The sequence below is a fragment of the Microtus ochrogaster genome, chromosome 21, assembly GCF_000317375.1.
Source record: "Microtus ochrogaster isolate Prairie Vole_2 chromosome 21, MicOch1.0, whole genome shotgun sequence".
In the NCBI taxonomy this organism is placed as follows: Eukaryota; Metazoa; Chordata; class Mammalia; order Rodentia; family Cricetidae; genus Microtus; species Microtus ochrogaster.
In genome coordinates this window covers 9361602-9372539 of record NC_022022.1, presented here as the reverse complement: position 1 = coordinate 9372539, position 10938 = coordinate 9361602, and the positions used below count along the sequence as shown (strand labels likewise).

At 47.6% G+C, this 10938-nt stretch overlaps 1 protein-coding gene across 1 annotated transcript in view; it reads left to right on the top strand.

The window, feature by feature from the left end:
* Atp1a1 (ATPase Na+/K+ transporting subunit alpha 1) overlaps nucleotides 1-10938 on the top strand; it is a 29019-nt gene that overhangs the window by 8917 nt on the left and 9164 nt on the right. Inside the window, exons 2-12 of the mRNA XM_005357106.3 lie at nucleotides 868-978; nucleotides 1696-1755; nucleotides 3398-3601; nucleotides 4089-4202; nucleotides 4496-4630; nucleotides 4745-4862; nucleotides 5290-5558; nucleotides 6033-6231; nucleotides 6915-7024; nucleotides 8799-8933; nucleotides 9431-9623. Coding sequence (XP_005357163.1) covers nucleotides 868-978; nucleotides 1696-1755; nucleotides 3398-3601; nucleotides 4089-4202; nucleotides 4496-4630; nucleotides 4745-4862; nucleotides 5290-5558; nucleotides 6033-6231; nucleotides 6915-7024; nucleotides 8799-8933; nucleotides 9431-9623 — 1648 coding nt within the window. The remainder of the gene's footprint in view (nucleotides 1-867; nucleotides 979-1695; nucleotides 1756-3397; nucleotides 3602-4088; nucleotides 4203-4495; nucleotides 4631-4744; nucleotides 4863-5289; nucleotides 5559-6032; nucleotides 6232-6914; nucleotides 7025-8798; nucleotides 8934-9430; nucleotides 9624-10938) is intronic.

Here is a 10938-nt window from a genome sequence, read left to right as displayed (position 1 = left end):
CTGTGTGTGTGTCTGTGTGTGTGTGTCTGTGTGTGTGTCTGTGTGTGTGTCTGTGTGTGTGTCTGTGTGTGTCTGTGTGTGTGTGTCTGTGTGTGTCTGTGTGTGTGTCTGTGTGTGTGTGTCTGTGTGTGTGTGTCTTATTTAAGAAGACTTTAGGGACTTTTAGACATTCACTTCTGTCTGAGAAGATGAAATGCGGTCAGTGTCTATGTGAGCACTACAGATGTTTAAACATCGCTCAGTGTCTTTGCAGTGAGAACTTAGTCACTGGAGTGATTGGCATTAGTTTATCATTAAATCCTCAAAAATGCTGCCTTAGGTTGTTGGTCCTTACGTGGTAGGAAGAGAAATTGACCCTCAGGAGTTAGTGACTTCCCTCAAGCTTCCTTAATTTGGTGGATAGTGGGACTCAGGGCTTCCACTTCCGTCTGTGTGATTCACAGCACAAACACCAGGTAGTGGACTGGCCTCGAAATTACTAATGGAAACGTGGTTTCATTCCTTCAGTGGGCAGAGCGGAAGACTGCAGAATGGGGGTTTTAACATAGTGACCACTGTTCACCCCAAATGCAGGTTGACCTGGCAAGCTCTTTGAAGCCTGTTACAACTTCCCCATTGCTCCTCACACCCTAGGGTGGGCACAGATGCCTTGAGTGATGGTGGCAGTCATCCACCATCAATAGCTTTGTTTATGCACCGCACAGTATAAGTTCAGAGGTTGTCCCAACCGACGTGTCCCTGCAGCCTCCACCCTCCCCACCCCGCGACACACACACACACACACACACACACACACACACACAAAATGCACACCAGTGAGTTTCCAGTTGCTGTACAGAGCTCACTCTTCCTTTCCCCCTTCCGTAGGTTGGACGAGACAAATATGAGCCCGCGGCTGTGTCTGAGCATGTTGACAAGAAGGGCAAAAAGGCTAAAAAGGAAAGGGACATGGATGAGCTGAAGAAGGAAGTCTCCATGGTAAGTGCTGGGAGGGAGATTGGGTTTATGATTTTTCTTAATAATTTGCACCAAGCCGGGTAGTGGTGACTCACAGCTTTAATCCCTTTAAGCAGCTGGGAGGCAGAGACAGGCAGAGTTTAGTGAGTTTGAGGCCAGCCTGGTCTACAAAGCAAGTTCCAGGGTAGCCAGGACTGTTAAACAGAGAAACCCTGTCTCAAAAGAAAATAACAATAATAGTATAATAATAGCATCTCGCACCTGTGAATGTATGCTCCCGCACCTGCCCATCCGTCACAGGGCTGGTGTAAAAGTGATCACAGCGTTCACTTTGCAGTTTTCCTTCCATGGTTGTAGAGGTCGAAGCCTCTAATTCTAAAAGTGATTAAAGGGTTAAACAGTGTCTCCATCCACTCTCCAGAAGCAATGGAAGTGTGCTTGGTACCCCAGTCTTTGCTTTTCTATAAAGAGCCCTGGAGAGCTGCAGCCTCTGTAGGCCAAGGGGGCTTTTATGACTGAGGTATCTAGTGTCAGCCTCGCCTTGATGTGGCAGGTGATGGCGGACATCTGTCATCCAGCATTGACTGTCTCTGAGGAAGCTGTTAGATCAATGCTTAGCCTGTGTAGCTGTGGAAAGAAAGTTTCTCTGATGACTTAATAGGGATGGATGGTATGGTGATATTTTTCCCTTTTGGTGTTGGGGTGTGTACTTATTTTTTTCTGTTTTTTTTTTCTTAGGACGACCATAAACTCAGCCTTGATGAGCTCCATCGTAAATACGGAACAGACCTGAGCCGAGTATGTCCTCATCCAAAGCCTGCCCTACCGAATTGTAGTTCCCCTGCTGTGTTTTGTTCCGTAGCGTCTGACCCTGGAAGCACTGACAGCCACCATTGGCTGAGTGATCACGCAGAACTTGGACTTCTATGCTAGCACTTCACTTCCATGAACCCTCATGGGAGTGGACATTAGTGTCCCTGTTTTCTAGTGCTACAAACCAGTGCACTGTGAGCACCTGGTTTTGAAAGTGGTCCCAAAGCCATGCTGCTTTCCCTTTTGTCTGTGTTTGCCTGGTTCATGGAGGTGTGTCAGAACTTTGGTTACCCTGTTGTATGTGTACAGGTTTCAAAAATACCTTCCCCCAAAATGGGTTTTGTATCTTTGCTATCTAAGGGCTTTTGACTGAGTTTTCTACCACCACTGTGAAACACAGTCTGAGAGGAGATGGTGTTCGCTCTTAGAGTCACAGCCAGTGGAGTGACTTGCATGGGTGGGTGGCCTTCGGGACGCCTGCCCCTGGGCTCAGAGAGGGGCCTCAGCCCTACTCAAACCCTCTTGCCTCTTGCCAAGAGAGCCAGGCCACCTCTTCTCTAAGCATTTTACCCATTATTTCTTGTTTTCATTATATTCTTATGTCAGCAGGCTATCTGGGACTCAAAGTCAGTTACCTCGGGTGCTTGTGTGCCCCTTACTTATAAAGTCGGTTAGTAGCCTATGAGAGATTATCGCCAAATTAAGCAGGCTAGTTAAAGGTCCCAACCCATGCTAGGGGTGTAGATGGGGCTCAAATGTTGGGTCATTGTTTTATTAACCTAACAGTGAATAACCCAGCAGGGACTTGAGTCAGATGAGGATATTGAGTAATTCCTTGCTTTTCCTCTTACTGTTTTCTTTTTTCTTTCCTCACTTTTAATAGTTGACACCAATGTTAAAAATAACACAAACACCAAGCACATATAAATAGATACTTTAGACAGGATATCTTCTTTTTTAAACCTGATATTTTGATAATACAAAAGTAACGCTATTTTCTCCTCTTCGTGTGAGTCTTAATGTCTGCCACTGAGACAGGTTTTCGGGGCCGTTAGACCGTGCAGGCTGCTGTGCAGTGACCTTTCCGGTGAACACTGTTACTGACAGGTTGCCTGGGAGTTAGCTGAAGTATGTGTGTGGGTGAGCCCTTTGCTGCCAGGCCAGTGTTTCTTTTACCATTGTGAGCATGGAGTTCTGTAGTTACAGCTTGGCTGTTAACTCAGTAAACGCTTGGATTCCCGCTCTCCTGTTTGTGGGCTTGCCCCTCCCCTAGATAGGATGAACGCACAGAAAACACTCAAGCCAAACCGGTTTGTTAAAATAGGTACTTTTTCAGTCTAAAACTTGGGGAAAAAAATCAACCTGATTCAGATTTTCCATGGTTCCTGTTAAAAAGATTTTAAATGAGGTCTTAGAGTATTACAGGTTTCTAAGGGAATGGGTTTTGTCTGCTGGAATCCCTTGCTTACTTTGGGGGAGGAGCGGGGGTTAGGCAGGCTTTACCTGGCTCCATAGCTGGGAGCCTGTTTCGCACCTAATCCTACTGTGGACTTCTTGTTATTAGGGGAACGTATTGGCTTATAAATACTGGTCTGGTCTGTCTGATGTACGCCTCTCTACTCCTCAGGGCTTAACTCCTGCGAGGGCTGCTGAGATCCTGGCCCGGGATGGCCCCAACGCCCTCACACCCCCTCCCACCACTCCTGAATGGGTCAAGTTCTGTCGGCAGCTGTTTGGGGGCTTCTCCATGTTGCTGTGGATTGGAGCCATTCTTTGTTTCTTGGCTTATGGCATCCGAAGTGCTACGGAAGAGGAACCGCCAAATGACGATGTGAGTCTTGTGGCCACAGGGGCACTGTCGCCTCCTAGACCCTCTCTCTTCCTCTTCACACTTAGCCCTTCTTCCAGTCTGGGTCCTTCAGAGCTCTGGGTGGTAGCAGCTCTGCTGAGGTCTTGGCGTAGGTTGGGGCTACCACTCATAGGTGGCAGAGCGTAGCTCTTCGCTGAGGTGTATTATACTTGCCTAGAAAATTTTCTTTAGAAGCACTTGGAAAGATATCATTGTTTTAGTAAATAGAGCAGGAGAAATAGATTCACTTAGAATATTTGTAAAAGCTTCATCAAGTTAGTGACCAGAAACTGAAATTGATTTTATTTTAGACACACACACACACACACACACACACACACACACACACACACACACGCACACACACACACGTCCTCAGTCTCCAGAGAGATGAATGTGCAGATATGAGTTTCCTATTTCTGCAGCCATGACCGCTGTGGGTCTAACAGTCTTGTCTGCTTACTTCCAGCTATACCTCGGTGTGGTGCTATCTGCTGTAGTCATCATAACTGGCTGCTTCTCCTATTATCAAGAAGCTAAAAGTTCCAAGATTATGGAATCTTTCAAAAACATGGTCCCTCAGGTACCTGCTGCTTTGTCCTTCTTTTTTGAGAGATTTGAATGGCTCTCACTACATAGATTAATGTGAAGTTAAGGTATTCCGAGTATGAAGTGATGCTGTCTAAGCAATTCCTAGTGGGAACGGCTCTAGGGTAACTCTTGGAGCTGCAGTGTTTTTATATAATGAATGGTATCTTTGCTGTAGGCTCGGGTAACTTGTGATAAGTTCACTTATAACTTGGGTGTCTTATGTTGAACTTAACCCTTTCCTTGTTGGGATCCATCTAATGGTGTCAACCATCTTCCCTCCCAAAGCAAGCACTTGTGATTCGGAATGGTGAGAAGATGAGCATCAACGCAGAAGATGTCGTAGTTGGCGATCTGGTGGAGGTGAAAGGTGGAGACCGGATTCCTGCTGATCTCAGGATCATATCTGCAAACGGCTGCAAGGTAGGTTGTCGGGAGACTTCTGGCTAGCTCTGCTCAGTAGGCAGAGAGAACTGAGGGTCGCAGTAGCCCGTGGTGAGCCCGAGTACCCACCCTGCACCTACTCTTTACACACAGGTGGATAACTCCTCACTCACGGGGGAGTCGGAACCCCAGACTCGGTCCCCAGATTTCACCAACGAGAACCCCTTGGAGACAAGGAACATCGCCTTCTTCTCAACCAACTGTGTGGAAGGTAGGCTATGTCAGGCGCTCTTAGGTATGACTTAGTATTTACTGTGGGTGTTGAGAGAGAGAGACAGAGAAAGACAGAGAGACAGAGAGAGAAGATAAGCACAATTCCTCCTTTTGCTGGTTCTGTTCTGACAACTTCCCTTGACACAGAGCAGAGAGGCTTTACCTGCTGCCAGGAAGGCCCAAAGAGTCTTCCCTTCCTTACACAGTGCTCTGTACTGATAGCAGCTGGCAGCCAGCATGGCCCCAGCTCTCCTGGCAGTGTGTGGCAATCCTTTCACCAGAGATTCTGCTTTGAAACAGACAGCAAGTTATCCAGAGAGCTCGGCCTTATTAGGACAGAAGTCTATGCGTTTATATTCAGTCTCTTTTCAAAACCAAGCACATTCTCTGGCCTGGCTGACCGTTTCCCTTCCCCAACTCTTAAGGAACTGCCCGCGGTATTGTCGTGTACACTGGAGATCGAACTGTGATGGGCAGAATTGCCACACTTGCTTCCGGCTTGGAAGGGGGCCAGACACCCATTGCTGAAGAAATCGAACATTTCATCCACCTCATCACGGGTGTGGCTGTGTTCCTGGGGGTCTCTTTCTTCATCTTGTCCCTGATCCTTGAGTACACCTGGCTGGAGGCTGTCATCTTCCTCATCGGTATCATCGTAGCCAACGTGCCCGAAGGTTTGCTGGCCACTGTCACGGTAAGATGCCCGGGACAACACAGTCACCATCACTCAGATCAGCTTGTATGGGTGCAGGACTCGGCCATGAGCCTCTTGTGCAGTTTCTAACTTTTATATTTATGCTCTGTATTTGTCTGTGTAGCCTTTTGTTCCAAACTGCGTGGTAAACTTTGACAGAGAAAACATCAGCCTAGGTTTATCAGAACCCCAAAAACATAGCATTGTTCTTAAGTTATCATGTTAGAACAGGACAGTGGAGGAAAATAAAAACTTAGAGGTCATTATGGGGGACCCACTTGATAAATTTTGTTGTTTTGGGGGGGAATGGGAGGACGTCCCCACCATCCTCGTGAGGTTTTACCATCCTGACTTCAGGATTAGGTTGGGGAAATTGAATTTTAAATAAATTTTTTCCATATTAGGACGTAGTGGGATCTGTGTGGCACTGCCGCCTGGCTGAGTGACGTCCTCTCTTGCCTGCCCTGTCTGTAGGTATGCCTGACACTCACTGCCAAGCGCATGGCGAGGAAGAACTGCCTGGTCAAGAACTTGGAAGCTGTGGAGACCCTGGGGTCCACATCTACCATCTGCTCAGACAAAACTGGAACTCTGACTCAGAACCGGATGACAGTGGCCCACATGTGGTTTGACAATCAAATCCATGAAGCTGACACCACGGAGAATCAGAGCGGTAAGACTGGGCGACCTCACCCTGCAGCACCTGCTTGCCTTGCGCGTGTGGGCACAGGTGTGCTGTCACACCCATGTGGAGGTCGGAGGGCAGCTTACAGGATGCAGGTTCCAGGGATCCAGGCCAGATTATCGTGCGAGGCAGCAAGAGTCTTCACCCTCTGAGCCATCTTGCCAGCCCCACTTGCATTTTATTTGATTGATTGATTGATTGATTGATTGATTGATTGATTGATTAAGCTCATGGCAGTGTTTCTTAGTTTGATATTTATTGTTAAACTGTGTGCGTGTGTGTGTATATAAATTAATTTGCCCTAAGAAATTCTTTCATGCAACTAAGAACCACTACAAGCTAATGTGTTTAAGGAGGAAGTGAGATGTATTAGTTTGGATTTTTGTGGGACTTCAACAGCATTCAGAGTTAACCAGTCTTGGGGCTAGAGAGATGGTTCAGTTAAAGTATTTGCTGAACTTGTAGAGGACCTGGGTTTGGTTCCCAGAAGCTATAACAGAAGCCTGTAACTCCAGTTCCTGGAGATTGATGCCTCTCACCTCTCTGAGCGCCTGCTTGCTCCTGGACACATCAGTTCATGTAGGCACACACACAGAAACACACACATAAGTTAATCAATTTTTAAAAAGTCAACACATCATTTTCCGGTCATGTCTTCTTGTTTCCATCAGGGGTCTCCTTTGACAAGACGTCAGCCACCTGGTTCGCTCTGTCCAGAATTGCTGGTCTCTGTAACAGGGCAGTGTTTCAGGCAAACCAAGAAAACCTGCCTATTCTTAAGGTATTCCCCAGAACTGCTCTTGCTTGTTTGGGGTGGAGGTGGAGGTAAGGGTATCATCACCATGTAAGAATAGCCACCGTTCTTTCTAAACAGCACCTTACCTTTGTGTGTAGAAAGCCAACCTCGCTGAAGAACGCTTGAGAGCTTTTATGGGAATCTTTGCTCCGAACAGCAAAGATTGTCTTGCCTGGAGCTCTGAAGTGCTTTCAGGGGCCACAATCTGTCAGTTGGGGAAACGAGGGGGAAATAAAGGGGAAAATCTGACCTGAGTGAGCCGGTGAGGAGGAAAGAGATTTTTGGTGAAAACCTGAGTGGACAAGTTTTACCCTTGTTCCTATGGTAGCACCTAACCAAGGGGGTGGGGAGGCCGGGTCAGTGACTCTAACTGGGTTTGCATGTTCAGATACACTAGATCGCAGCAAATCCCTTAGGCCACTTGTGTGCTTAAAATAGCTCAGGTATTTTCCTTATCTCACTTGTCCTTAGTTTGCTTACTAATGATGCAAAAATAAGATCGAGCACAGTCTCGGCCTTCTAGAATGCTCACGGAGTCTGTGACAGTGCCATTCCTGAAGGACCGTGGGTTACAGATGTCAAGGAGCTGTGTGGGGCTTTCTGGGCTCCATCTGTCCTCCGCGAAGCTATTTCCCTGTGGGGTTCTCTGTATAAACGCAGTTGCCAAAGCACGTACAGCTCGGATGAGTCTAAGGTGGCTTCTCCTGTGAGGCTAGGTTTTGCTCGTTCTTGGAAGGCAGTTTGCTTGGCGTTGGGTTGAAGCTGGTTTAAAAGTGATGCTCTTTGTCTTGGGAGTCACACTGAAGATGGCTGCTTTGTGCTTTGCCTTACCTCAAAGGAGGCATTTTTTTATCTTTCCTGACCAAAAAAAAAAAATAAGGCGATTTTCAAGAGGTGTTTGAAATATTTGGGTAACCAACTGAGCTGTGTCAATAGCATTACTAACCCCTCTGTAGCAAGGTTTCTGGGAGTAACCTCAGTCTGTTCAATAGGCCTTTTCTTTTTTTCTTAAAAGTGATTGTCACCTCCACCACCCTTCTTACCCAGGCTTGCTGTCCTTGTGTGTTCCTTTGCTCACCTGAGCGTCCAGGCTTTCATGTCAGAGGTCTAAACTGTTCACCTGCATAGAAGTTGTTTACAGGTAGAACTGCTTAGGAGGACAAGAGAGCAGCGTGACAGAGCAAGCAGATTGTGGAAAGCATAGGTGTGTGTCCCCAAAGTGAAGACAGCCAGCTGATTGTGCTACCGCCTGAGCTGTGAGAGTCAGTCCAGGTGGTTTGTTTTCTCTACAACTGAATTAGGTTAAGAGCACAGAACCCTTTGCTTTGCCCTTGACACAGTTTGCCTGGCTCTGAACCCTGAACCATTTGACTTTAAAGTCTGGGCCAATGAATGGTAGTAGAGTGTTTGCATTAGGGTGTCGTTTTGTTTTTTTTTTTTTTTTTCCAGAGCCAGCAACGTTCAGTTGTGAATAGTGTTGACTGTGAGGCTTTTTAGCAGGCCTGTGGAAGTGAAAATAGACTGAGCAGGTTTGGAGGGTGCGCTGGCAGCCATGCCTTCAGGCGCCCGTTCACCTGAAGCTGAGGTGGGTGGGGCTGGAGCTTAGATTTGCCTGAGGCGCCTGGGTCACTCCTCCACCTGTTTTCTCTGACACTGAGGAGATTGGAGTCCATCCAGAGTTCTTTCTGTTTCCCAACAATGCCTTGTGAATCAGCCTGGCCCGGGCGGGCATTAACAGGCGCTGTCTCTCTGTTCCCAGCGGGCAGTCGCCGGAGACGCCTCCGAGTCGGCGCTCTTAAAGTGCATTGAGGTCTGCTGTGGCTCCGTGATGGAGATGCGGGAGAAATATGCCAAGATAGTGGAGATTCCCTTCAATTCCACCAACAAGTACCAGGTGTGTAGATCTGGGACGGCCACACAGGGCAGGCGCGGGGAGGTGAGCTAGAGGAAGAGACGCTCTCCACTCAGGCTCTACAAGGTCTCCCTTTAAATTTGAAAGTCTCCTTTTACTTGAATATCATAGGAGAAATGAAACCTCTCTCTGGGTGCTGTTGGGGACCTTGGAGTTGGGGGCTGAAAGGGGAGGGAGAATCTGGGTACACAAGCAGTAGCCAGCATCTTGGTTCTCCAAGAGTTCGGGAGGGTTGCCTCTGTGAGCATGCTTACAGAAGATGCCTGTTCACATGTGAACTTAGAACACAGTACAGTGCTCGCTTTTTTTTCTTGTCTGTAGCATGCATCATGTATCATGAGATATTTACAAGTTCAGAAAGGAGACCTTAGCTTGTTAAACTAGCCTGTAAATATTACACTAGCTTGTCTTGGCTGGTTAGGAGAGCCTGGACTGCCACATGCGCCCACCTAATGTTTCTTCCTAAATAACCTGCACAGTTGTCCATTCACAAGAACCCAAACACGTCCGAGCCTAAACACCTGCTGGTGATGAAGGGTGCCCCAGAAAGGATCCTGGACCGCTGCAGCTCCATCCTCCTCCATGGCAAGGAGCAGCCGCTGGACGATGAGCTGAAAGACGCCTTCCAGAACGCCTACCTGGAACTGGGAGGACTTGGAGAGCGTGTGCTAGGTATACAAGTGGCTGCCTATGGCTACAGAGCATAGCTTTGTGCTAGGTATACAAGTGACTGCCTATGGCTACAGAGCATAGCTTTGTCATAGACAGCCACAGCGGTCACTACTCTGTGTTCTCTGACATTCTTCTCATTCCTCCTGGGGCCATCTTGCTGCTGCTGCTGCTGCTGCTGCTGCTGCTGCTGCTGCTGCTGCTGCTGCTGCTGCTGCTGCTACTGCTTTTTTTTTCTTTTCTGCCTTATATTGTTTAAAGCAATGGGTGGTGGAGGCATAATGGTTATATTGGAAAACGGAGTCTTGATGATTTGCTACTGACCTGTACTTAGACCCATGGCCTCGTGATGGTCAGTTCTGGATGTGGGGTGGGAGTAGGGGCTTTATTATCTGACCTCTTTGTTATGGCCGTGGTCTATAAGCTTAGTTAAAATCTGTTAATTTTTGGTGGGCCTAAGTAGTACCTGGGATGACTGTGCATGGCCCATGGGATGTGACCACTGCACTCATAAGACCAGCAGCAAACTAAAAGCCAGGATCCTTCCTGGCTATTGTAGCTGACAGGCTGTTGAGGCTTAGAAATCCATTTTGCCCACTGTCCACTGTATTTGGGCAAGTGGCACTTACAGTATTTTATGTGTTGATAGCTACAAATCCATTATTGATTCTTTCTCGTGGGATAATTGAGAACCAATTGGTCGATTTCTCTGGGTCACACACCCTTTCTGGAAAGCTAACCCATAGGTGGTGTTTCTCTCCCTTGTCTGCCCAAATGAAAGATTAATTTCCAACCTCTCTGAAGTCATTTTGCTCTTTGGCTTTCGCCAACCCCAAGAAATAAGGATGCAGTCTTCCTTGAGAGCCTACACAGCACTCCTTACCCACTGAGCATCACACGGTCCGGAAGGCAGAGGCAGGAGTGATACAACCAGACGGTGCAGTTACAGCAGGATGTCTGCTCTGCGTTCATCTTCAGAGCAGCTCCTATGAATGCCCATGTTGGCACTCAGCAATACGTAACTAGACTAGGAAGAGATGTCCTCAGTTTACCAGATAATCATAGGCGCTGGGCGGCCTGATGGGCTGCTACTAAAACTAGTCTTGTGAGTCCAGTGTTTCTCTACATGGAATATTCCTGTCCCTTGACAGTTCTTCCGTGTGGATTCTGGCCTTTAGCCATTTTTGCTTTGTTTCACTGACTCTGTATTCTTCGTAAACTAGATTCTCCCACATGAAACATCTTGCTCAAGGTAGTCAGGGTGGATAATGGGCTCAGTGGTCCCTCACTGTCTACAGCACTGGAACCCTCATGGGTG